We start from the raw sequence: 27,252 nt of genomic DNA on the forward strand, positions 1-27,252 counted from the left end.
CTCCAACACAGCTGAATCAAATGGTTTGATTACCTCTTCAGCATGCCATCGTGTTTGGCAAAGGCCTGATAACAAGCCATTCATTTGATTCAGCTGTGTTGGAGTAGGGATGCATCTAAAAGCTGCAGGACGGTAGCTCTCGAGGACCGGGATTGGGCACCCCTGATTTAGACAGTGGTAAGCTCACAGTGTTTTTCACTTTGATTTAGCTTTTCTGCTATTTTTATAAGTGTAATAACATTGAACCCCTGAATTCCCCTTAGAGGACGTTTTATATCTTGTATGAACCTTTGTAAACAAATCAACAAGAAAACAGATTATTAATTATTGATATAGAATATAATACACATGAATAAATAAAAGCTATGTGCTTACGTGTAACACAGCGGTAGCTAAGCTCCTGTGCTTTTGTTTTTTTTCCTAATGAGCCCGCAGGGTCCGCTGATAGAGAGGTTTTTCTGCAGTTCTCCATGTAAAAACTGGATCCAAAAGTTAAACAGGTTTGTGTGCCTCCGATCAGAGATGCCTTCTTTTTACTGCCGTAATACATTAACCTGGCAGGAGGAAAATGTGGCCTGCCTTAGCATTAATTATTGAAGATAGCACAAGCAACAGTCGGAGCCTGGGATGACTCCGGGAAGCGGAAGGCAGCGTTGCTTAGCAACCAAGGGGCCAAACAAGCGCGAGCACCATTTCGGCGTGTTAGCATTTTAGCTAATTAAACTTTATCCTTTTCTTTTTAGCATATTACTCTGCGCTCAGTAGTTTTATATTTTTAGTTTAAATATATTGTTTAAGTTGACCAACAAATGGCAGGCAAGAAAAAGGAGGCAACGCTGCAGGTTGTGTTTTTGTGATTTTGTGGGGGGGTTTTTAAAGCTACTTTTATCATCTCTGGGGATAACAGTTTGTCTTTTCATATCCAGGCTTCCGTCACAAACCAAGAGCAATGGGAAGAGATTCTTGCAACCAAGGGTTTAACAGGTAAGATTTTCATCAGTAAAAGAGCTGTTGTCCTAATAAAAATGAACGCTCCACGAGAACTGTTATAAAGATGTTACAGCGTGATGTGAAGGACTGCTGGCATCGTCATTACTTATTTGCTGTGTTCTGCTGCCCCCCTGTGCTCAGTGTGATAATTGTACCAGCCTACCACACCTCCTTTCTGTCCTCCTGTCTTGTACACACACACGCACACAATCAGTTGCTGACTCTCTCATTGCAGTCGTAGATGTGTATCAGCAATGGTGTGGTCCCTGTCGTGCTGTGGTTAGTCTCCTGCGAAAAATAAAGAATGAACTGGGTGATGACTTGCTTCATTTTGCCACAGTAAGAAGAGTCAATAAAAAATATGAAGAATTTAAAATTTTCAGAGAAGGACCTTTGAAATTGTGTGTGTGAGTGTGTTTTGGTGCAGGCTGAAGCAGACAGCATTGATGTTTTGGAGAGGTATCGAGGGAAATGTGAACCCACCTTCCTCTTCTATGGGGTGAGTGCGTGTCTGTGTGTGTCGCTGGCCACTCTATTAGGTATACTTATTCAACTGCTCAGTAACACAACTATGTAATCAGCCAACCCAATGTGCTCAACACAGGAGCAACTTAATGCTGTTAGGCAAGTAGACGTGGTCAGAATGACATGCTGAAGTTCAAACAGAGCTTCAAAATGGGGGAGAAATGTAATTTAAGTGACTTTGAATGTGGCATGGCTCACGATGGAAAACTGGAAAAATGTTAGCTGGTGATGTGAGGGTAGGGTCAGAATTTGGCATAAACAACATGAAAACATGCATCCATTCATCCTTTGTACCAACTGTTCATTCTGCTGGTGGTATAATGGTGTGGGAGATATTTATTTGGCACACTTTGCGCCAACTACTAACTGTTTAAATGCCACAGCCTACTAGAGTATTGTTGCTGACCGTGTCAATCCTTTTATGACCACAGTGCATCCATCTTCTGGTGGTTGCTTCCAGAAGGATAACATATCATATTGCAAAGCTCAGTCATCTCAAATTGGTTTCCTGAATATGACAATGAGTTCTCTGTACTCAAATGGCCTCCAGTCACCAGATCTGAATCCAATAGAGCACCTTTGGAATGTGGTGGAATGAATGATTTGCAGTGCAGTCAACTCGAAATCTGCAGCAACTGTGTGATGCTATCATGTAAATATGGCCAAAAAACTCTAAGGAATGTTTCCAGCAAGTTACTGAATGTATGCCATGAAGAATAAAGGCAGATCTTAAGGCAAAAAGGGCTCAAACCCAGTACTAGTAAGGTCGTATATGCCTAATAATGTGGCTAGTTGGCTATATGCTATATAGTTGACTGTATAGTTCAACGACAAAATGTGTGTTCAGTGCTTTATTACTAAGATAAGATTCAGTATACTTTTCTTATCCCAAAGGTTGCGAAATTTCTTTATTAAATTAAGCATAATCTCAAATGTATTAGCTTAAATATGTAGAATTGTATATAGTTAAATAGTATCCAATATAATATGACAAAACACCTTTCAATAAAGATGAAAACTAACTTTAAAATAAAAATAAAAAATGCAATAAAACAAAGAGAAGTAAACCTATAAATTAAATATTAAATGATTGTTAATAATTATATGAATTATTTAATTAAATAAAAGCTGATTAACAAAGTGATATATGTGTGTGTCTCAGTTTCAGTTTCAACATAAACAATATCAAACAAATAAAAATGCCTTATTAAAAGTATACAAATCAAATATCAGATGTCATCACAGTGGCTGAATATAGGATTTTAATGTCGCAAAAATGGCTTAGTAAACACAGAGTGTTAGCATACTATTATACTGTGCCAGACAGGTTTGTGTGTTTTGCTGTTTTTTTATACACAACTTCTGTCTCTAGTTATTTCAGTCTATTTCAGTTTATGATACCTGTAGCCTGTAATGGTTATTACAATTATTAAATTAAATTTGTTGCATTATTCTGTACCTACATTTAAGTATAAGCAAGTATGCTAGTCAAAGAAAGAAATGTTTTGTGCCGTAAAATATTGACTCAATATTTGCTTTAAATCCCCTTTCTCAGCATGTCTTAGAAAGCCCAAACATATTCTCAGTTCAAATGAGATTGGTGATTTGTTTATCAAACACAAATAAGTCATTTGAAGTCCTATGAATTGGCTCAATTTAGTGCAGTCTCAAGCCAAGTGATCACAGAATGCAAAAAACCCTTTGTATGTACAATATTGTCATGTGTCCCACCATGCTGCAACTGACTGACTGACCAAGGCCAGGCTATTCGCATGCTGGATGCTGGCATGTGTTGCTGCAGTCTTGTTCACGAGAGCACCATGTCTGATCGAGTGTTCTTGGTGGAAATCTGACTAGATGGCAGTATCGAGATGAGGCGCTCCAGTCTTTACTTGTCCCATTCTTGCAGCAGTACACCAGCAGCATCTCTTTCAGCAGGAAAATGCCCAAACCCACACTGCCAGAGCCATGCAGGCCTTTCCATATTAGGAGCATATGCAGGCATTCCCTTACCAGCATTCAGTCTTGTTATGGGTGATCGTTTGCATCACATAACCATCTTCAGGTACATTCTCACTACTAGCAATGTGCTTGGTTTAACTGAGGGTGGTGCCTGGTCAGCGCAGCCAGGAAACATGACACCACTCACTTGATGTATATTAAGTGAATAATTAATGTACCTAGACTGTTCTCACATGGGACCAGCATATAGATTTTGTACTTGCAATCTGGCTGGTTAAAGTTGAATATCTCAGATGCAGCTAAAATTTCAGGCCTGTAGTTTGTGTGTGAAAATGGCTTTAGAGCCATGCCCCCCTTGCGGTGAAAAAATATTCTGTAAATTAAATATATTCTGTTGAAATATTTATTTGTCTGATCGAAATTACACTTGTCTCTAAGCTTGTTGCTCTTTTTAAATTTTTAAATATTTTTGTGGATCGCTTACATAGGCCTCTAAAGCCTTTTTGTATCTCACCATTTTATAAATGCTAAATTAAATGTAAAAAAAAAAAAAGTTAACTTATTACTAGGCTTGTGTTGAATGAACAGGGTGGGGAGCTGGTGGCTGTACTGCGTGGGCCAAACGCTCCCATGCTTCAGAGGATGATTGTGGAGGAGCTAGCCAAAGAGAAGCTGGTCCTGGAGCAAGGTGGTGAACGCAAAGTGGTGAGGAGCTCATTATACACATGAATTCACACATATTTCTGCCAGAACAATAGAGTGTTTCTCTGCAGACATGCTGCCTTGTCACGGCTTGTTAAAGCATTAATATTAATTAATTTTTCTGTTCTAAGTAAAGTAGTCCATAACAACGTGACAGTAAGCCAGCGTGTATGTTACCAGTGCTGAAAGCAATGTGACTAAAATCAAATCAGTCTGTGTTTATTTTATTATTTACCCGTTTCGTTTTCCTACAGTAGTATTTCAGAATTGCTTCTGTGGATGATGGCTTTTAGCCACTTAAGTCAAGCAGCAGAAAATATATCAGCAGCTTTTTTTTAGGTGTTTCTTATTTATTTTTCGACATTTAGAGTAAAAATAAAGCCTAATAACCACCAAGTTCATGTCAAAATCCTGTCAGTCTGACACTAATAGTTGTGTATGAATTAGTCTTTTGCTGCATCTCAGGGCAAAACAGACAGCCTGCACTCTTTGCACTGTCATTTCCAATAAGTATGGTTTAAAAGGCTACCAGTTGAATGTATTACATTTATTTATTTGTAGGTTATTTTTATTAGAATTTATTAGTTGCTTGGCGAGGTAAAATAACCTGTACAGGGCCCTAGGGAGAAATTGGCATTTACTAATAATTTCTGGACTTCAGAGAGCAGTTGGTTTTCCTGAAAACAGACGTGTAATGAAGTCGAATATATATTAAATTGTATCCAGCTAAGTAAAGATTTTGTTTTAATGACATTTGGAGCAAAAATAACAAACATTTCCCGGTTAGAACCTAATGCTTTACTGGGTTTTTTTTCTATATCTTATGTGACTCTTGGGTGGAAAATAAAAGTTATAAAGCCACGTTAAATAATACTAAAGCCACCATTAGCCATAGCTGTAGTTTATACACACATATGTAAAGACAGTCATGTTTAGGGATTCATTATTTTTATTTCCTTTGTTGTGTCTTTGTTAGGTGAAAGATAATGGTCTGACAGATGAGGAGAACAAAGAAGAGGAGGAGTTGCCACAACATTTGGAAAATGAAGAAAGTGTAATTGGTACTGTGGAAAAATATAATTGGCAGTATTTTCAGTGCTGATGTTACTTATCATTGGTGTTTCCTGTTGATTCTGTGGAATATTTTGCATTCTGTCAGAATTACAGATCATCACTCAAGCTCCTCTCTTCTCTTGCAGTCCCTGCCAGTAAATCCTACACAGTTGCCATCATTAAACCAGACGCCGTTGCTCACGGCAAGGCAAATGAGATTATTATGAAGGTAGTATTTAGTATTAGTATGTATTTATTTATTGTCATTGTCAAGAACAATGAAATTGCGTTTGGGGCTTCCATACAACCCAAAAAAAAAAAGAAGAAAATAATAAATACCCCTTAAAACCCAAGTGTACATATTTAACCCAGTGTGACTCCAATGCAATAAGACAATCCTTAGCAATAATGTTCGTAGAAATTCAGACAAAGACCTGAGAAACATGACAAAATACAACAATGCAACCCATTCAATATTATTGTACTGTGAGATATGATATCAGATATGATAGTTATCTATTTAAGAAAGAGGGGGGGGGGGGGCAGGAGGGGGAAGAGAATAAAGATATGATGCACCAATGCAGACCAGTTCATTGCTATTAAGAAGTTGGATATGGTTATTGTCCGTGAGAGGGGGGCAGAGAGTTCAGGAGCCTCACAGCCTGTGGATACCCCCAAGAATTTAAAACTGCTCACCCTCTCCACCGCCTCACTGCCAATGAAGAGAGGCAGATGGTTGTTATGACCCCTCTTCCGGAAATCTACAATGATCTCCTTGGTCTTTTTGGTGTTTAAGACCAAGTTATTGTCGTGGCACCATGACTCTAGTTGTTGCACCTCTGTCCTATAGTTTGTCTCATCATTGTTGGATATAAGTCCGAGCACTGTAGTGTCATCTGCAAACTTAACAATGAGATTGGACGCGCAGGAGGAAATACAGTCATGGGTGAAGAGAGTGTATAGCAGAGGGCTCAGAACACACCCCTGAGGGGCACCGGTGTTGACCACAAGGGTGGAAGAGGTGTTCTTACCCACTCTGACACTCTGTCTACGGTTAGTGAGGAAGTCCACAATCCAGTTGCACAGAGAGGAGTTAAGTCCCAGTTGGTGGAGTTTGGGACGGAGTTTGTATGGCCGGATGGTATTAAAAGCCGAGCTGTAGTCTACAAAGAGGAGCCGTGCATAGGTGTTCCTGTGTTCCAAGTGCTTCAGTAATGTGTGCAGCACTGTGGCGATCGCATCCTCGGTTGACCGGTTCTCCCTGTATGCAAACTGGTGCGAGTCCAGGGATGGTGGAAAAGCAGCTCTGATGTGTTTGATGACCAGTCTCTCCAGGCATTTGGCGGGAATGGGGGTGAGTGCCACAGGTCTGAAATCGTTCAGACATGTGACATTTGACTGTTTTGGGATGGGAACGATGGTTGCTGCTTTGAAACAGGATGGTACCAGTGAACAGGACAACGAGGTGTTATATATAGAGGTGAAGACGTCCGCCAGGTCCGCAGCACAGTCTTTTAGCACCCGGCCCAGCACTCCATCCGGCCCGGCCGCCTTCCTGGTGTTAATGCTCCGGAACACACGCCTCAGCTCATGAGTGCTCAGGACCGGAGCAGGGTCGGTTGAGGGGAGAGGGGACAGGACAGGGTCGGTGTTCTCCCTGTCAAAACGGGCATAAAAGAGATTTAGATCCTCAGCCAGAGTAGAACTGTCGGCTGAGGGTGATGGTGTACATAAAGAAGATCACTGCTCACATTGGGAGAAGGAAAGATTGTCTCAAGCTTTCCTGCTGATATTAATTCATTATGTTGATGCTGATATTCTCCTGGATAGATTCAGGATGCTGGCTTTGAGATCCTGGCGCATGAGGAACGCACGCTAACGGAGGCTGAAGCTCGAGATTTTTACCAACACAAAGCAGCAGAGGTGCGGTATAGCGAAATAGAGGGGAATGGTATAGAATAACAAAAAGACAATTCTTCTCACAGACAGAGGCTTATTGCATAGATTGACATTCAAGTCAAAGTGAGGAAAACTGATGATGATGCAGTGAATGTTTGTGATGTTAGCCAGGGCCATTAATATTCTGAGTCAACATACCGGTAGCAGAGCAGTCACGACCAGTGCAAAAATCATTCAGTTACTTTGCTACACATGACACATCCATCTGCATTTTAGCACGGGGCTCAAAATAGAGTTGCTGTGTAAGCAGCTTTTTTTTCTATTTTGCTTATGGTGCTGTTTTTGACGAGACCAAATTGTTATAGATACAGAAATTTTAAATATGTGAGAAAAGCCTGGGAAATACTACTGCTGAGAAAATAATAAATGGGCATGAGTTGTATATGTATTTGTTTTTGCAGGTTTTGTATTCAGTGCATTAACATATGTGTCTGTGTCTCGCCTGCTCTTTGTATGTGTTGGTGGTTTGTAGGCGTGCTTTGAGGATTTGGTGCAGTTTATGTCCAGTGGTCCCTTCCATATTCTAGTACTCTCTCAGGTAGAGGGATCTGCAGCCGTTGTACCGGCATGGCGTGAGTTTATTGGCCCAGCAGACATAGAAGAAGCCAAGAGAGAAAATCCAGAAAGGTTAGTTACTGGAAATTATGCATATGATCCAGTGTCATTAAGTAAATTATAATTTCTGGGAAGTACAACATTTGTTTGCAGCATCGACATTTATCTCTGCACTGCTGATTGCAACAGTGCGAAACAATCTGGAGTCTGGAAAAAGGAACAAAAAGCACATTGTCGCCTGCTCCATCAGACACACCCAAACATTATGCTTCTCTCTGGTTGAGCACCAGCTGAGCAACCATCTGGTCTCCTCTCCTTTCTCCCCCCTGGCTTCCTGCAGCTTGCGGGCACAATACGGCACAGAGACACTGTTCAACGCAGTGCACGGTAGTGAGGACAGCGACCAGGCCAGCAGGGAACTCGCCTTCTTCTTCCCCAACTTTCGGACGGCCTCGGTAATGGAGCAGGATGGGGAGGAAGAGCATGTGGAGAGGACACTGGCTCTCATCCGCCCCGACGTTGCCAGGGAGAACAGAGGTGGGGCTCATGCCAAATGCACAAGTACACACGTGGGCAAGCACAGATACACCTTCAATAACAGCTCATATTAACAGCGAGACTGCTCCTTGACTCCTTCACCAAAGGTGTTGAATGACACTGTACAATGCAGTGAAAATGCACATGCTTATTTTAGGTAGACTGCTATGTTTTCTTTTTTATTTCATATCCCTGATTTTGCAGAAGAGATCTTAGATCACATCCACAAGTCTGGCTTTATAATAGCGCTTCAAAAAGAGGTGATGCTGTCAGAGGAGCAGGTCAGACAGTTTTACTGTCAACATGTTGAGGAGGACTACTTCCCTGCACTGCTCCAAACCATGACCAGGTAACTTTCAACAAACTGTATAATTAATCCAGAGATTTTCTTGTTTTGTTTTTATACTCCAGATGATTATACAACAAGTGTATTTTTACAGTGGGCCGGTGCTGGCTTTGGCTCTTGCCAGAAAAGGGGCTGTAAGTCATTGGAAAACCATCCTCGGTCCTTCTGACATCAATAAAGCCAAAGAGGAGAGTCCAGACTGGTGAGTAATGTGCACCACAGTGAGGAAAACTACCAGTAGAAAAGCAGTGAAGTTTAAAAAGCTAATCTACTGTCTGTCACAGATTCTAACAGCTTGTTAGAGAGAACTCGGCACTCTTTTCACCTCTCTTTTTATCCTTGTCAAGAAAAATTACAAAAAGAGCCAAACAACACAAAATCAGCTAGATAAGTGGTTCTTAAAGTGGTGCAGGGACTCCCTGGGTGTCTTTGAGTCTGATTCTGTCTGATTCCATTGCAGTCATTGAAAATGGAAAGGGACGGGCATTTATAAAGCACTTTCTAGTCCTGCTGTCCACTTAAAGCGCTCCAGACTGCAAGCCAAATCTAACCACACATTTACAGAGATTTAAACACATTTTCTCTCATACACTTTCATCCACCTCACAACCATGACCAGTTTAGAATCACTTATTAAATGTAAGTATGTTTTTGGACCCTGATCACACTCACACTCTTGGGTGAGGTATTTCAGGCATGTCCCACCGGGTGCAGGCCCCGAGGCAGACCCAGGACACACTGAAGAGATTATATCTCTCGGCTGGCCTGGGAAAGCCTTGGTGTTTTGGTCTTCTCTGCCTAGGCTGCTGCTCCTGTGACTTGGCCCTGGATAAGCAGAAGAAAACAGATAGATGGATGGAATTGAATTTTAGCTCTGCAAATATGTAGTCAGTCATTTTACACTCCACTGATTATAAATAAACAATTTTTCTGAAAAGTTGATGGTAGAGGGGCATACTGGGAAATATACCACTCGTACTTTCTGACTTTGCTTTAATTTGTGCAAAATGTGTATACGACTTGTTGACATCCACTATGACTAACTAAAAACAACTTTTTTTCTTTATATTTTTATAGAGTAGATCCTTGGAAAAGCAACATTTTAAATTATGTTTTAAAAGTCAAAGAAAAGAAATGACTCTAAAGAGGGAAGAGAGCAGGATGAGTATACTTTGGATCTGAGTAGTGTTTTCTGTTTAGTTCTGAGTAGTTTGTGTTTGAATGAGGAATTATATAAATGAGTAAATTGACTGGTTCTTACATAGTGCTTTTCTACTCTACTGGAGCACTCAAAGCGCTTTATACAACATGCCTCATTCAAGCATCCATACAAACACTTTTTTATGCCTAAGTGCTTCCTATCTAACATTCATATACATCTGTACTTTGATGGATTCACTACCGACATTTCAACTGCATGTTTGGTGCGGTGAACCCGTCCAGTCTGTGAAGACCTGTGGCTTATGAGCTTCTCTCTTTGGCTCCATACAGACATTACAGTGTCTTTATGCTACTTTAGCAAAGCTAAATCTGTTTTGGGATTGTGGTAGCCTCAGTGACAAAGATCTTTGTTTTATATAAGCTTAGATAAATTGTCCATTCCCTGACCCATATATATCTGCTCCAAGACATTGTTAAAGGATGAACATTTTCTTTTGCAGACGCATGAACTATCTGTATTTATTTTCAAACAGCAGTGCTTTGACACAATTAAATATTGTCTGTTGTCTTTCTCTGTCTGCAATGCACCATATGTTTCTGTGCTTTCTAACTGGAGTGGAATCAAACAAGGCAGTCTGAACAGAAGTGAAGAAAATGACAGTTAAATTACACAAAAATTACTCATTAAATTACATCCTTTCCTTTGAAAATAATTTCTGGAAACCATCAATACTTTCTTTTCGACGTGGATAGTGCCAGACAGTACAATCACACTTGTAATTTTCTTCTTTGTTTCCCTCGTACTCAGTCTAAGGGCCCAGTTTGCAGTGGAAAATAAGCCTATCAACCAGCTCCACGGCAGTGGAAGCCGCGAAGAGGCAGAGCGAGAGATCAGCTTCTTCTTCCCTAAACAACAGACTGTGGCAGTGATCAAGCCAGATGCAATGGAGGAACACAAAGGTCTTTTTATGACACAGAAATGCTTGACATTACTTTTGTTTTGACATATTTTTCATATATTTTTGCTCCTCATTCTGACAGAGGCTATTTTGGAGGAGATTCGTGGCCGAGGTTTCTCTGTAACAAGGCTAAAGGAGACCGTGCTGTCAAGGGAGATGGCTGAGGAGTTTTACAAAGAGCACAGAGAGAAGCCTTTCTTTAACCAGCTGGTGGAGTTCATGTGTCGGTTAGTCTGCTCTCGAATACAGCCACCAGAGCAGTGCAAAGTGACAGCATACCCGCCCTAATTCCTGCTGCCACTCCAATTTCTAATGGCACTTTTAACAGTAATCTTAGCAGCTAAGAATCAAGGCAGCCTCAGGCGAGTGGCTGCGAAGTGCATCTCAGTTTCATTCTTTGTCCCACATCGCACATCGAGATTTTAGAGCTATCTTCCGCTCCAATTAGCTCCTTCACTTGGCTGTTACACAACTTTTTGGACAAAATGAGAGAGTTGAGTGCAGCTGGTCACAGCAGCCTGAAAAAATGTCTTCAGTGCCTCAATATTAGCTCAATTTTAGCCTTAATTATGGATTAATAGTATTAATATATGCAATAAGGATGGCTATCACATGAATCTAGAGCTCCTCCTTGAATAGCTTTTATAGAGCTCCAGAGCGTCAGTAACAGCTATTAATGGATACACATTTTTACGATATAATCTTGCCGGCCACATTTCAGTGTAAAGTAGTTCTAGCTACATTTTAAAATATAGTTATTTAAAGCCTAAAGAAGTAGCATCATTTAACCTAGATACCTGTTCTGGCCCAGTTTTAACAGAGACACCTGCACATCGTTTTTTACCTGCAGTGCACCATATTCATCCTTACAGTCAAATGGTGCTTGTTGTAACAATAGGAAGTCTCCCATTGTTGCCCTAGACAATTTAACTGCATTATTTTGTGTGTTATTTCAGTATTAAAATAGTATTTTGTCATGTTTGTTATTATATTTCAAGGTTATATCAAAGGCAGCATACGAGGCCAGACTGAAAAGCTGGCCTCGTATATTTGGTTATCCAAACTTTCCAACAACCAGATGCATTCCTCTGTCTTTGCATGTTTGCAATCATATTGCCAAACATGATAGCTTTACAGTTAGACAATCCTTTCACTCACTGTGGCATTTTCATTACAGCGTGTAAACATCCCACAAATGTTTGTTTCAGGGGACCCTGTATGATGCTTGTCCTCACTAAGGAAAATGCGGTGGAGGAGTGGAGGGCCATGATGGGTCCCACAGACCCGAACAAGGCAAAGGAAGCGTCCCCGGAGTCTCTGAGGGCTCGCTTTGCTGCAGACATCCTCCATAACTCAGTTCATGGTTCTTCCAACGAGCAGCACGCGGAGGAAAAGATCCGTTTTATCTTCGGTGACATCAGCACAGATGCGGAGCTCACCAGTGACGATCCCATTTCAGGTGACCATATAATGAGTGTGAAAGTCTTTACCATCTGTCACACCATCTGGTTTCCTCTAAATAACAATTTGCAGCTGATTTTTTACATCGATTTTCTTGGTGTTAACTAAATTTTTCTTATCATACTGAAATAAATCTTTTTTTTGTTCATCTTTGGCTAAAGAGGAAGTAAAGGCTGCAGAGAAAACCAGAAATTATACAATCTTCAACTGAAGGGACTTGACCTTTTAGAGTCTGCACTTTTGCAGAATTTAAGTTGCTTTCGCATTGATGAGAAAGCCATAGAGTATTTTCATCACTTTACAAAGACAGGGATGAGGTATTGGTATCTGTATGTCTACTGACTTTATTAATGGCCATTTTTCTGTGTGTTAGTCAACAATGTAGCTAAAGAGAGACTGAAATTGGGACACCACAATTACTGTTTACTGTGAACACTGAGTAGATACATCTCTTTACAATGACAATCAAGATTACTTGCACAAGAAGAGGCGTCTCTCCTGACTGAGAGAAAACTAATGCCACTCATCTCCATAATGTCACAAACAGCTGCTGGAATTGCGATGCAAACTGGCGCTACAGCCTCTCCGTGTGTAGGGAATGAAGTAAATCTTGATTGAATCATACCATCTCATACCTGCGGAGGAAAATTGCACCTCCAGTGTGCTGTATCTTTTTTCTGTTGCCATGTTTTTTTTAATGCATAATTAGGATCAGGGGACAGAATCTTGAATCTGTGTGCAGCCCATGTTTGATAAATTATGAACACTGCAACAGTGTTGTTCAGCAAAGCCGTTATTACTTATCAGCAGTGATATTTAGAAGAGTTATCTTCAGCATCCCTCTTTATTTTGCAGATGACCCACAAACAGGAGGAAGCATCGATCCAGAGCACTCAAACTGAATCATCACACCTTAATGTGTTTAATGTGTAAAATTGTGGGAACAACAGAGCGCCTGCCATTCTATGAATCATGAAATAAACAAGACAAATATATATCATACTTTTTACACCTTTTGTAGGTGGCGTATCAAGACGGCACATTCAAGAAACACTGTAGACGTGTTCGCTTAATACCGCCGTCGACAGTTTGATGGCTCTCTCAGCTCACATCAGCAGCCGCGGGCTACGTGACTAAAACCAGGATAGTACAATCACCAAAAAGCGACTGACAATTTCAGTGTTCACAGAATCCTTTAGTGAGTACACTGTGCCACTATCAGTACCTTAGGTTGTCTCCTGTAATTTACTACCACAGTGCTGTGATAATATGAACAATATGAAGGTAGTATAAAGAGTGTTACTCCTGTTTATTCAAGGGGTGAGTAGAGGGGACCGTAACAGAGCAATTAGGCTCGAGTTTTTTCCTTTTACCGTAATTATTGCGGGATATTGCTATAACAATGGGACATAAATTACACACTGAAACTACCTTAATGAGGTGCATGAATAAAGAAAATATCTAACAGCTCTAAAAAGCTACATAATTGTTAGTATTAGGTATTTCTTGCAGATCATTTGAAAAAGGATTTCAGAATTCAACCACCTTGCAACCTCCAGGACTGAAAAATGAAGGCAACATGGAAAAGGAAAAAAAACTGCAGTTCCTCTCGAGACTTGTCCTCCCTCTTAAGGGTGGCTCCAAAAGTAAATCAATCCCCATAGCCTCTCATGTTAAAATTGCTGATTTCAGCCAATTAAATAACATGTTTTCAGCCTGGTATGAAAAATTGGTGTCTGGTGTCACTCACCATATGACAACCTGGATAGGCTTCAGCCCACCCACAACCCTGAGTGGGATGATCTGTTAAGAAAATGAATAAGGAACTAATGTCCCTGTTCATAGTAAATGCACAAGGGCAGTGAGAAGCTAAGGTTAAACTCACCCATTTGGGGACTGTTAAAGCTTAAAATTAGGGGCATGGCTACTTTTACTAACAGACAGGCCAACATATGCTGCTTCCAGTTTGTAGTGAAGGTGCCTAATGGAGCGTCTCTAGTGGAAATATGTGACTCATAAGACAGCTTAGTATGTGGTAAAATTAAAAGATCCACAAAGGTTTTGCTCAGTTTTGGTGAGTGAAACAAATATTTTATCAGTCTCCTACTTAGCTCTAAATAGTTTATAGATGCTGCTCTAATCTAATCTGAGTCAATGAACTGGACTTCTTGCCCATCTTAGTTTTGAGTTTCAAAGTTAAACTTTGGTTGTGTTTTGTATTTGGAATTGTCTGTACTGTGTATTAGTTTATGGCTTATCTTGTTAAAAAAAAAAAAAAAAAAAGACATCATTTGCTGATAATTTAGCACGCCACATTCATGTAAATTTGGTCATTTCTGGCTTCAAATCAAAAATTCATAAACTAACAGTTACATCACAGGTGGTAACATCCTTCTTTTACATACAGTCTATAAATTTAAAACCTATAAATGACTATAATCCAAGTTAATCTGAAGTATCTTGAAGGAGTTTAAACATGTAATCTGGCCACCATGCAACTTAAAGGATGTCAAAAGGATGGTAGAAAAAAATCTTCACATTTTCCTGTATTAGCAAAACAAAAAGATTTATTGTAGTTTTCACCCATTAAAATAACTTTCAACTCAGTGCAGGCATGATGTAGCTGAGATGTAGGACTAGGCTTTGCTCCATGGGCAAACCCAAAAAATGATGGCAATAAAATTGGTCAATCATCGGTCTTTGTAGCTCCACTGCTCGCCCGTACTGGTGCCGTGGTGCTGAGCAGACGTGGTTTCGGGCGGAGTGTCCTCCCAGTCATTTGCGGCCTCCAACAAGATGGCCTCATCCATGTCGTCATCTGCAGAGAATGATCTCTGGAACATCTCCATGATGCTCCTCTGGGCAGGATCCTAGACAAACAGAAATAATCAGTGTGTTTTAAAACATAAATGTATATGTAAAAACTCTTAACACTATACATTATTAATTTACATACAAATACACAGTTTACCTTGGAGTGGAAGCTGGTGTTTTCTGCAGTTTCCGAGAGGTTTGCCTCAGAAAGACCCACTTGCTCCAGGACATTCATCTTTTCCTGGATCATGGGCCTGGAATGATACATAAATAAATATCAGTCCAGCCCTTCACTCACTGTTTGTCACAATATGCACACCAGTCAGCCCACATTAACCCCTCCTCCTCCCTCTGCTGTTACAGACCAAGACTAATGAATGTTGCAGGAAACAGTCTGAATAGCCACATAAATGCCTGTAGTTGGGTCATACAGTATTTCCTCCTGATTGACACATACCATAGGTGATCATCAGCAGTTCCCTTGGCAACCAGGTAGTGAATGTTCACACTGCTGGTTTGTCCAATACGATGAACTCTATCCTCTGCCTGAATGAGAACCTGCAGTGGAGGAAAAAAGCTTTTTCCTTTATAGCAAAAAAGAGCAAAGGAGTTTCACAGCTTTAGAGAATGATTCTGGCTTTTCATTTAGCTGCAGTGACCCCAAAAGGCCAAAGACTCCTCAAGAAGAAAAATCGATGAAAAGACATTATTCAAGCTTTTAATTTATCTGCCGACAGCTGAAATTAAAGCACTAGTTTCCACCTGGAACTGAAGCTGTGGCTGAATATGTGCTTATAATGAGTCACATTTTTTCTGCATTCGACTCCTTTAAAAAAAAAAAAAAAAAAAAAATCTAACCCGCATAAGATGTGTGCTTCTGGGAAATGTCTCCTTTCAGGTTTTGGGGGAATTTATCACATTGTGGGTATAAGAAACAGAGCGACATAATGTTTCGAAGGCTACCAGGAAAAAATAACCTAAACACATGGATGATTACTAAAACACACACTATGGCTGGATTATAACATATAATCTAATGTCATAATGTAATTTTGTGTTCTCTGTTACCAGAAAAACTGTGGTGTTCATGAAAGCGCAGTTCCTCTAAAGGCCACTTGAGGGTAGCTTAAAACGTGAGTCAATCCCCACAGACTCCCATATTAAAATTACTCTGCTTTAGAGATTAAATTAACACATTTATTGTCTTGTAAAGAGCAGATTATTATTTATTTTTTCTTCTCGGTAACTAATTTATCTTTTCATAACAAAAGTGCTTTCATATCTTATATTTTCAATTTCCTTTCCCTATTTAAAAGTTAAATGCTGACAACCAGTATTAATACAGTAGCCCTCTAATTTTCGGATTCAGCTTGGTAGCATTAGAACACTTCTTGTTCTATATTTGATGTGTGGGCCGAGAAGCAAACCGGAGCTTTTTAAACAGCGGGATTCCAAAATATTAAAGAATGGTGTTACTGACAGTGTCCTTTCAGTGACAGCGGAGTGTTTTGCAGGGACAGCTTTCCATGTCTCACCCCGGGGTTCCAGAAAAGCTCAGCGAAGATCACCAGGTCTGCAGAGTGCAGGGTTAGGCCCATATTAGCTGCAGTGATGGACAGTACCGCCACACAGGTCTTGGCTGAGTACTGAAACCTTTCGCACAGTTGCTGTCGCTCCGCTGATGGAGTGCTCCCATCAATGCGGATAAAACCGACATTCTGAGGAGGAAGTAAACCTTTGTTATTTTCTGAAAACAATCGCTCAAAAATAATGACTTATTGCAGCAGACCAAGATAAATCACCAAATTAATTAAATAATCCCATCCTTATTAAACTTGAAAGAACAATAAGTCATAGTAGTAGTGCTAAAGCTCAAATGTGCTCAGAGCCGCCCACACTTGTTCTCCACAGCTACTGAAGGACTTGACCCGTTTGACGTTTACTCCCACAAAAGATCTCATCTGAGTAACCGGTTTAAAACAAACAAACAAACAAACAAAAAAGTTAAACTTCATTCTTCTACGTCACAGCTGCATCACTTTCCACTACTAGCCCTTTGTGTGGGGTATCATCAGTATGTGTCTTCCTTACTTTTTTCCCCAGCTCGGTCGTGATATGATCCAGGACTAATTTATGATGGGCAAACACCAGAAACTTCTCCCTCCCACACTCCAGCATGTCTATGATGTACTCCCTGAGAGGGACAGAACAACATACTGCAGAGCTGAACCATTTCAAAAAAACATTGAAATATTCAGTCTTTATCTGAAGTCTTGGTTATCTCCAGTGCGGTGCAATCATAATGCTGACAAAAGATTCTCTTTCATTTTACATTTTAATCTCAGCGCTCATCAAATATAAGCTGATTCGACTCACTGATCCCCACCATTAGAGAGTCTGTACTTACATAATGGCTTGTAGCTTGGCTTCGGCTGTGTGGTTATAAAAGACGAGGAGGGCTTCCTTCTCTTCCATTTTCTGAAAAAGAGATAAGGAACATCACAAGATAAGAACTGACAGGAGATTCTGTTTGATGATTTGATAAGACTGCCATTACTCGGAGGAGTACTGTGATTATGCACAATCAAGCTCAGCGACTCACTCCCATCGGGCCGTATAAACACTCCAATGAGGCTGGGCCGGAGAATTCTGGGTCGTTTAAAAGCATTTGTGTGCGCTTGAGGCTCGAGGACTGAGCCAACACATCTGATTACCTTGGGCTAACTAAAAGCTTCCTCAGCCTCTTCTTAACAGATTTGTCTTTTTAGTCACAGTCTTTGTTATGAATTTTGTATTTTAGGAGCGTACAAGCAATACAAGTGAAGACATAAAACAAATCCTACTTTTGCAGATATTGTGATATTTTATAACTACTGAAATATACACTCAGGCACTTTGATTTTGACCTGCTTTTGTCTTCACTCTTTGTGGCACATTCAACAAAGAGCTGGAAACATTCCTCAGAGGTTTTTGGTCCATATTGATGCAGATTTTTTGGCTGTACAACCATAAATTACATGGTCAGCAACAATACTCAGGTAGTGTCTGGTTTTTAAAGGATGCTCAGTTGGTACTAAGGAACCAAAAGGGTTCCAAGAAAATATCCCTGACACTATTGCACCACCAGCAGCCCGAACCAATGATTCAAAGTAGGATGGATCCACGTTTTCATGCTGTTTACACCAAATTATGACCCTTCTGTTGTCCTATTTTGCTGCACCTGTGAACTTTAGCCCAGTGCTGCTGTAGCCTATCTGCTTCAACGTGTTGTGTGTTCAGAGATGCTCTTCTGCAGGAGTGGTTATATGAGTGGCTTCCTACCCAGTCTGGTCATTCCCCACTGACCTCTGACATCAACAAGGCATTTTCAGAGAACTGCCACTCACTTAATAATAAATAATCACTTTCTCCTTCTCAGACCATCCTCCGAAAACTGTAGAGATGGATGTGCGGGAAAATCAGGAGTTTTGGGAATACTAAGACCAGGCCAGCTCATCTTGACCATGACTATAAATGTATTGAGCTGCTGCCATGTGATTGGCTAATTAGATGAGAAGTTGAAAAGGTACACTCAATAAAGTGTCCATTGAAAGTATATCCATCAGTTCTATGATTTCCTGATTATGTAGAAATGATTAGAAAACACAGTATTCAAATTCTATTACCTTCCCGGGTTTCAAAGGTTTCAACACCTATGACTTACATTGCGATGTCCTTTGGCCAGCTGCTTGGCTGCAGCTGACAGAGCAGCTTTCGTGCGGGTGTTGATCCCATCGATGGTCACCGTGACCACCTTGCGCTGTTTAGCGGGAAGCTGGGAAAGGACCTCAGACTTGAGACGGCGCAGCATCAGACACTCCTCCAACAACAACTTCAGCTCTCCAAGATTAGAAGAGCCTGTGTAGTCCCAGCCCCAGGTCATCTGTAGGTGCAGTGAAGGGCAAAAAAATAAAAGAACAGGTGATAGTGGGAATGACTGGTGGAAAATAAAATGTGGCATGTAAAAGTTCAAATGTTATACTTAGAAAGAGTTGAATGTAAACTTTAAGATTTTTTCTTTCTTCTACAAAAATTTGCTTTAATAAAAGTCAAACATGTGTTTAAACACCAATACACCAGTCATAAGCTTACACTGGTTTTACAGCATGCACTAACTGTAACCTCATAAACCTGTTGTGTACTTGTCAGCAGTCCTATGAATTATTTAACCCATTTTGCAAATGCTAGACATCTCCGATCAAGAACTGGACACTTTACAAAGTAGGCGAGGCACAGATATATCTGCTGGCTAGTCTTCTAATAGTCTCATGTGTCCTGGAGTCACAGCCACATACAAGTAAACAGCACTAAACATCAATTAGTGTAGCAAAAATTCTTTATAGTTAACAGACTACCTGTCTGGCATCACAATAGCGGATCCCAAACTCATGGAAGCGTGGAAAGAGTGTCGGTCTGACGGCCAAAATCTGAGAGTACAGCTCAGCCGGTCTGGACATGGCGGGGGTCCCCGACAGGAGAATCACTCTCTTCGCTACCTGAGGATGGAAAGACGGACAACTCTGATCACAGAGAACTGTTTACTCAGTCTAGTCCATGGGAGCAAATTATATATTTTGATTTGATTACCGTATTTCCCGGACTACAAAGCGCACCTGAATATTAGCCGCACAAGCTAAAATCAGTGGAAAATCCTGTTTTGTACATACATTAGCCGCACCTGACCAAAAGCCGCAGGTGTTTCAATGTTGACTTATCATATGTAAGAGAATATGCACAAAGGGAATTGTCAGGAAAGAGATGGCTGTTTGGAGACACACCCCTTTTATTAATATTTTGAAAAACAAGTTATGGGTACATATTTGCATAACTTTTTAGGTATATGTGCAAGTAGCGGTAATTACAAGTACGAAACATGTGCTGTGCTTCATAAATGAGTAACAAATGTAGTACATAACAATAACCTACAGCACACCAGAAAAATAGATTCGGACTACCTTTTAGGCTCAGGTGCAGCGACACGGCTTTAACAAGAAGAAAAGTCAGTCATTCACCACCATCTTCCTGCGCACTAAAACCACCAAAGTCCTCTTCTCCAGTGTCGGAAACGAACAGGCTCAGGGTGGCTACGTCATCCACTCTCAGCTTCTTTCATTCGTTGTCACTTACAAAACCAAAGAAATCCTCGTTGTCAGTGTCAGAGTCGAACACCCTCAGAAGGGCCGTGGCAGTGTCTTCCTCTCCATAATGCAGCAGTCCAGCCCTTTGAAATCCGTTGGTGATCGTGGATGTTTTCACACTTTTCCACGCTGTCAGGTTCCACCGGTGGAGTTGAGCATAACTTGCTTTTCGCAAGTTTATCGCCGCTCGTCATCCACGACTCCCGCTGAACGCGTAGCGTTAATTTGAAGTTTGTTTTTCGCGCTACTTGTACAGCACTATGTTGCCTGGCGGATGGACACGTGACCAACATACCACTCTTGAACCCCGATACTGTGTGTCTGATCACATGCCCTCCTGCCAGTCAACGTAGTGCCGTACAACAGCGGAACAAACAAAATAAATCCTCTTACGATATGACAAAAATCTTGGACAATCCATAGAAAAGCCGCACCTGACTAAAAGCCGCAGGGTTCAAAGCTTGTGCAAAAAGTAGCGGCTTATAGCCCGACAATTACGGTACATGTTTTTAATCTTGGTGGAAAAATAACCATGATATTAATAGTCGCATGGACTGTGGATTTCGCTTAAATTGTAAATTGCAGAGAAACAGATAATTGTCTGATGGCAGAAATCCCAGATCTGTTTGCCTTCAAAATTAAATCAATTGTTCAGCCAGCCTATGGGCTATCTGACACACAGATTTACTGAAATCTGGGCCTTACCTGAATTTTAATGAATTATGAGGGGAAACCGTTCAAATATAATCTAATAACAAATCTAATTTGTGACCCATGCAAAGGAAGGAGGAAAAAACAAACAATCCCTATGGTGTATCTAAAAAAATTATTAATCCCAGTAAAACATTAAATAAAAGTGAGAGAGAGAGAGAGAAAAAAAAAGTACCTTCAGCAGAGGCAATGCTGCTTTACAACGAGCAGTCTTCATGTTTTTCAGAAAGTGAGACTCATCCTACACAGAACGACACGTCAGCGAGGATTTAGGAACCTTAACCTGAACATGAATGTGAACTGAAAACAGCCATGTTTAAATAATAAGCTCACCATGATGAGAACATTGAAGGGATTTCCTGGCTGCTGCTTGTCCATCCTGCTCAGTAGGTCATAGCTGATGATGTTGATCAAACCAGACCGCAGACTGTCTTTGGCCTTCACCACTACGTTGATGCTGTCAGGAGTCAAGGAGGGAAGCCAGCGTCTGAAGGCCTGCAGGCACAGATAAAGGTTCGTGTGAGAGAGACAGACTGAAAAAACACTCTCAAAGCATCAGGATTGGTCTAACTAGCACTGGGATCCCACTAGTTTCTTAAATTTATAGCCAACATTACTTTGTGAATAACAGCCAATTTATGTTTTTCCACCACAAATAATTCATGGTAACCACTGCAAGAGTGCTCCCATTGAAAAACAATCAATCATGCAGTTTAGAAAAACTGCCCACTGACAATTCGCTTACTCTCTTGCCATTCGCTTGTCAGCCCAGTTTAAACTCATTAAATTATAGCTCCTGTGCTGTGCTGTACATTTGGCCCAAAGCACAAGACTAACAGACAGAGGAAGTGTCCTTTAATGGGACGACATCCGGTGACTGGGATTTCAACCTCTGATAAGAGGACTGCGTTTCGTCCTATTTTGGGGCGGGAGGGGGGGCTGTGAAAGTGAGTGAAATTGGTTTTGAAAATGCACTGCTGCTGCAAGTTAAACAAAAAAAATAGATGCTACAGAACATAAGACACGGATGGTCACTGACACTAGAAAGTACTGAAAGACAGGGACAAAGAGATGTTAATATTTCAAAGTCAACCATTTTTGGCTAGCAGACCAGTTGCCACTGGTTTTCAGTGTTACCTTTTTGGCCTGCTTCCCTTCATTAATATGGATCACGCTCACGTTCTGCGTCAGTTGCTGTTCATCTGCTATAGATAGTTTTTTTTATGCTAAATGGTCTGTATTTGTATAGCGCTTTACTTGGTCCTAAGGACCCCAAAGCGCTTTACACTATACACAATCATCCACCCATTCACACACACATTCACACACTGGTGATGGCAAGCTACATTGTAGCCACAGCCGCCCTGGGGCGCACTGACAGAGGCGAGGCTGCCGGACACTGGCGCCACCGGGCCATCTGACCACCAGTAGGCAACGGGTGAAGTGTCTTGCCCAAGGACACAACAACCGAGACTGTCCAAGCCGGGGCTCGAACCGGCAACCTTGCGATTACAAGACGAACGCCCAACTCTTGAGCCACGATCGCCCCAAGGCCTGAGGACACAACGACCGAGACTGTCGGAGCCTGAGATTTCTTTTTTCTCCAGTTTCTTCTATTCTTTAGAGGCTAATAGCTCTTTGAACCACCTTGTTGGTGCAACAATACTATTTTTTCCCCTTTGTCAAATTGTGTTAACATTGGCAATTTTTGCAGACTGAACTAAAGAGATTGGAATAAATTATGATTTTTTGTGAATATGGTCTTTGTAGAGACAACAATGTTTCACCCCAGTGTTGTGTAGCGTCACAAAAAAGAAATCCTCTGGTCAGGTACAAGGACTGGGCTGAAAATGAAGCAGTTGATACCCAAATAAAAACTTGGCAAGACCTTCAGAAAGCCATTTTAAAAATGACATCAAAGACTGTCTACTTGGATGCAAAATATAAAGAAATGAGGGGTGACTCAAGACTTTTGCACAGCACTGTACCTAAGATTACAATTTCCCAGTCTACTTTTCTTTGTCACAAAGAAACTGAAAACTTAATATCAGTTTTATTTTTAAGTAGATAAAAAGCAAGCCATGTGAATATGTTTCCTGTGGATCTGGTAACAAATAACTGATATTTTTCTCTGTTTTGAAAAGTTCAAGATGAAACAAGTAATCATTTAACTTGGAAAGAACTAATTAACAGTGCATTTAAATATTTGATTTCAGGATAAAAACAGTCAAAGGAAAGGAGTCAAATAAATACACCATGTATTAACACCTCCACCATAAATCAGTGCTTCACAGTTCTAATTATCAAACGCACCCATGAGACAAAGAAATGGAAGCATTAAATTCAAGGCTGCCATCTTCGCTGCTAAGATAAAGCACCTAACAAAGAGCAAGAAGTCCACAGGGAACCACATTAACATTCTTCAAATGCAGAGAGAGTTAAGCAGAAACCAGGATTATAATGTGGAGAACAGAGTTTGAGTCAAAGGACAGTAGAAGGATATCCTTAAGACGGCGCGTGCTGACCGAACGTGACGCTATTAAATGGAAACAAAGCGATGAACTCTAGCACCTCTTAAGTAATGAGCTTATTTTTCTTTAGGCACAGTTTTTACCTCAGCCCAGGTGAATCGTACAGAGGACGGAGTCACCACCAACAAAGGCCACTCCTTTTTGTAATAAGCTGCTATACAGATGGCCTGAATAGTCTTTCCCAGGCCCATGTCATCAGCCAGGAGGAGGCGGCCCTGTTTAGACACTGCAAAGCTGCAGAGACAGAAGGAAATATTTAAGATAAAAGGTCATTACTGGAATGTCTCACAAACAGTGGCTTTTAATGTGCACACATAGAAGAAATTACAAATAAATAACTGTTTATTGTTATTATTGGCTACACTGCTTAGAAAGAGCACTAATGACTACCCAAAGAGACCTACTTGACTCCCTCCCTCTGGAAGGGCATGAGGCTTCGGGTGAGAGAGGGGTCGATGCTAGAGAGGTCTGCCTCAGGGACGTTTAAAATCCTGGCTTCAGTCCCATCAAACCTGGCAGAGAAAGCCTGGATTATTGCCCTGGGAAGAGGCTCCACCTCCACTGCTGCTATCCCACTGAGGAGATCCACTGGGTATGGAACACAGCGCGGTAAGACAAGATGGCAAATGTAACAGGGACATTGGTAGACCTGCTAAATAAAGCCAGTGTCATTACTCACTGAGTCTCTTATAGTCCTCGAGTGAAAAATTCCACTTTCTTGTTTTCATGTCTGCCACAGACAAAAAAAAAATCTGAGATCAGAAACCACAAAAGCAAAGAGACTGTCAAAAAAACAAACATAATCAAATAAAGCCACTGTTACCGTAGTTCTTTGTTGGCATTTGCTTGAATGCTGCAATGACATCAACATGGTAGCCAATGTCCACCTCAAACTTTGTCTGGGACACCAGAATGCACTGGCCCTGCAAAGTGGCTCCGGGCTTCTGCCAGCCATTACATAACTTGAGCAGCGCTGCCAGGGCCGTGCCGTCCCGAGCTCGGCTGGTGGCCTCCGTCACGTCCACCGCTTCCATTCCCTCCAAAGGTCTCAAAGACACCGAAGGAATGGCAGCTGCTTCCTCCACTGCAATACGGGGTCAAGAAAAAAAGTAATGATTTAAGACAGAGTTTGTTTAAAAACAGCAGCGTGCATGAGTTGAGCTCCTGAATATGGAAGATCCTGTGAATACTTCCGTACTTAGCTGTCGGTAGTCTTCTAGACTAAAGTTCCACATCTTGGTGGCAGGATCTAAGGCAGAAAATTGCATTTTTAATTCCAAAAGCCAGCAAAATCAGTATATAATACAAAATAACTATTTTAAAATTGCTAATCATCCTATATAGGATTAGAGATTTATGTTCATAAAAGAAGATAACAGTTTTTACAGTTTTTGCATTAACTGTTTAGGAATTACAAAAATTTTATATATATTTTCAGAGACTAATTCAAGCAGAGAATAATTGACTGGTAAGCAGTTTTATGGCCAGGTGAGGCCTGTTCCCTTTTATGACAAAAGAAACTGACATAATATCTAAAGCTGATCCAAAGTGTTGAATTTGTGCTGTAATTTTAAATATGACATCCAATGAGATCTCAGTGCAGTGAGGGAGGCCAAGTGCATGATCATAAGAAAAACTCAAGAAAACAACTTGACAGCATCTAACCAAGTCAATAACACTTTTAGGAGGTAGGTGTCACATTGTAAATGTCTAGTCACATGGTTGATATGACTGTATACCAATGGCTTTTGGTGGTCTTCAAGAGTAACAAGCACTGAAAATTCACTGCAAAATTCACGGAGTAACATATCAGCTGCAAAACAGCACAGTAAGCATCTCAAACACTTACCATAGTTTTTTGAGGGGATGGACTTGAAAACAGCAATAAGCCCTGCATGGTAGCTCACTTCTACCCTGAAACGGTCTTCTGTGTGAGGTACACATCTTCCCCTTACAGAGATGGCAGGCTTTTTTGCAGGTACGACATTTGTAGAGGTGGGGTTAGAGGAAAGCTGTGCCACTTGACTCTGAGCAGGTTTACTGGGCTGCTTGTAAAATGAGCCAACTGCACCTCCGGAGCTGCTGGATGAGAGTTGATGTTTGCCCTGAGCTGGCCCCACGGGGATGCTTCCTTCAGGAGACAAGACGGAGCTCCTCAAATGTTGACTTACCAGAGGAATTGAGTTAGTAAGAGTCTGCAGAGACATATAATACGAAGCATTATAAAACTATCCTCACCGACAGTAAATGACTGCACATTTAAGCATAAACCCCACCTGGTTTGAAGATGCAGAATTACACACAGTGCTTTGGTTGAAGTGGCTGCTAGTGCCAGGCAGCTGCTGCTGACTTTGGCTCTGTGGTTCCCTTTTTAAGGGAGGGGGGAAGCATTTTGGTCCCGAGACTGAGGTTTCTCTGTGCTGAACTGAGGCAACAGGATCCGGACTCTGTTTGGGGAGCTGTGTTTGCACTGAAGTACTTTTGGAGCCTACTGAGGGCTTAACATTGGTGCTGTTAGCCTGTCCAAGTCTTTGGGCTCGTCTTTCTAAAGCCTTCCGCCTGTTCTCCTCAATCATTCGCTGTTGCTCTGCAGTCAGCTGATTAGACATGTTGACAGCTAGAGCTATCTAGCAGACATCGGCTACAATCTAAGACACCCTACGTCTGCAAAAAGGTGATCTGTGTAAATCCATGTTGCCTTTTAGAGCTACTAACTTCGTTTTGTTTAACGTTATCTGCACTGCTGCTTCTGTTGCTAATGGTAGCAGCTAGCGACCCTAATCTGGCTGCTAACAGTCAAACTTAGCAACATAATATTATCGGAACAACCACAGTAGCATTAAAGATACTTGAACTTTAAGCCGTCTGAAGCGGATGACCCCAAAATACAATCTAAAAACAGCGAAGTCTGCAATAATGTCGTCAGCAGAAACTTTTAACGCTAGTTTACAACTTCTTGGTTCAGGATCTGGCGCGCAGGAAGTGACGTAGGAAAACAAGTCGGCACGTGCAGGTAGTGAAGGCAAAAATAATCTACTCTTGAGAAACTACAACGACTACAGGGACGTTTTTATTGCCATTAACCACGGCTTTAAAAAATCATTTTGTACTGATAAAAACCGCGAATATGTTATCTTAAAAAAACAGGAAAATATTTATTTATTTTGCAATTTGTGATTCTCCACTATGAAGGTGACACTATTGCTACCGAAGTTTACGTAAAACATTTACATTTGTCTCTAATTATCAGTTAATGTGAGTATTTTTCTGCTCTAGTACGCACATTTTGTTAATACTTCTTACGTAAGACATCTAGTTAAAGAGAAAATGGAGAGGTTTGGAGGGGGGTTATGCTGTTATGCTGACTTTAGCTCAGTATTTCTATAGTTTAACTTAATCATTTTCTGCTGGACCATCTCTAATTTGCCTAAACATTTTATGGTCGAAAGTTTAGACGTATAAAATGATTTCTTCTCCAGCCAGTGGAGGAGCAGTCATTCACAATCTTACCTTCATATATGGTCACAAGGGCGATTGTGGCTCAAGAGTTGGGAGTTAGGGTTAGGGTTAGCCCTCTGACCACTGGTGGTGGTCAGAGGGCCCGGTGGCGCCAGTGTCCGGCAGCCTCGCCTCTGTCAGTGCACCCCAGGGTGGCTGTGGCTACAATGTAGCTTGCCATCACCAGTGTGTGAATGGGTGGATGACTGGATATGTAAAGCGCTTTGGGGTCCTTAAGGACTAGTAAAGCGCTATATAAATACAGGCCATTTACCATCTATTTAGACTTTGATTATTTTCCAAGGAGTTCC

At 41.1% G+C, this 27,252-nt stretch overlaps 2 protein-coding genes across 5 annotated transcripts in view; one reads left to right on the plus strand and one right to left on the minus strand.

Moving 5' to 3' along the window:
- Nucleotides 1-642: 642 nt before the first annotated feature.
- The window catches only part of LOC146690957 (thioredoxin domain-containing protein 6-like), a 39,784-nt gene continuing 13,174 nt past the window's right edge, over nucleotides 643-27,252 (plus strand). The window contains exons 1-15 of one of the 3 annotated variants that reach the window (XM_085434174.1): nucleotides 643-842; nucleotides 927-984; nucleotides 1,226-1,329; nucleotides 1,403-1,489; nucleotides 4,066-4,182; nucleotides 5,156-5,240; nucleotides 5,379-5,461; nucleotides 7,063-7,155; nucleotides 7,664-7,818; nucleotides 8,087-8,283; nucleotides 8,488-8,632; nucleotides 8,724-8,831; nucleotides 10,599-10,750; nucleotides 10,832-10,976; nucleotides 11,958-12,208. In XM_085434174.1, coding sequence (XP_085290300.1) covers nucleotides 810-842; nucleotides 927-984; nucleotides 1,226-1,329; nucleotides 1,403-1,489; nucleotides 4,066-4,182; nucleotides 5,156-5,240; nucleotides 5,379-5,461; nucleotides 7,063-7,155; nucleotides 7,664-7,818; nucleotides 8,087-8,283; nucleotides 8,488-8,632; nucleotides 8,724-8,831; nucleotides 10,599-10,750; nucleotides 10,832-10,976; nucleotides 11,958-12,208 — 1,813 coding nt within the window. In that variant the 5' untranslated portion in view covers nucleotides 643-809. Of the gene's footprint in view, nucleotides 843-923; nucleotides 985-1,225; nucleotides 1,330-1,402; nucleotides 1,490-4,065; nucleotides 4,183-5,155; nucleotides 5,241-5,378; nucleotides 5,462-7,062; nucleotides 7,156-7,663; nucleotides 7,819-8,086; nucleotides 8,284-8,487; nucleotides 8,633-8,723; nucleotides 8,832-10,598; nucleotides 10,751-10,831; nucleotides 10,977-11,957; nucleotides 12,209-27,252 lie in introns of those variants that run through there. The other 2 variants (XM_085434176.1, XM_085434177.1) reach the window with 2 other exon arrangements.
- smarcal1 (SWI/SNF related, matrix associated, actin dependent regulator of chromatin, subfamily a-like 1) lies at nucleotides 14,758-26,577 on the minus strand. Of its 2 annotated transcripts, XM_085434172.1 has the most exons (17): nucleotides 25,720-26,576; nucleotides 25,293-25,638; nucleotides 24,642-24,692; nucleotides 24,267-24,527; nucleotides 24,123-24,173; nucleotides 23,848-24,031; nucleotides 23,527-23,677; nucleotides 21,246-21,407; nucleotides 21,088-21,153; nucleotides 19,419-19,559; nucleotides 18,728-18,946; nucleotides 17,432-17,502; nucleotides 17,116-17,218; nucleotides 16,560-16,742; nucleotides 15,482-15,582; nucleotides 15,182-15,278; nucleotides 14,758-15,080 (listed from the first exon to the last, which is right to left on the minus strand). In XM_085434172.1, exons 1-17 carry the CDS (start codon nucleotides 26,050-26,052, stop codon nucleotides 14,901-14,903), a joined length of 2,700 nt encoding a protein of 899 aa, XP_085290298.1. In that variant the 5' UTR covers nucleotides 26,053-26,576; the 3' UTR covers nucleotides 14,758-14,900. The 2 variants fall into 2 exon arrangements, with proteins under 2 accessions (XP_085290298.1, XP_085290299.1); XM_085434173.1 differs by lacking the exon at nucleotides 21,088-21,153 and having other exon boundaries at nucleotides 25,720-26,577.

The sequence above is a fragment of the Copadichromis virginalis genome, linkage group LG16, assembly GCF_057382275.1.
Source record: "Copadichromis virginalis isolate Kocher_CV1m ecotype Utaka linkage group LG16, C_Virginalis_male_GT1.1, whole genome shotgun sequence".
Classification (NCBI taxonomy): domain Eukaryota; kingdom Metazoa; phylum Chordata; class Actinopteri; order Cichliformes; family Cichlidae; genus Copadichromis; species Copadichromis virginalis.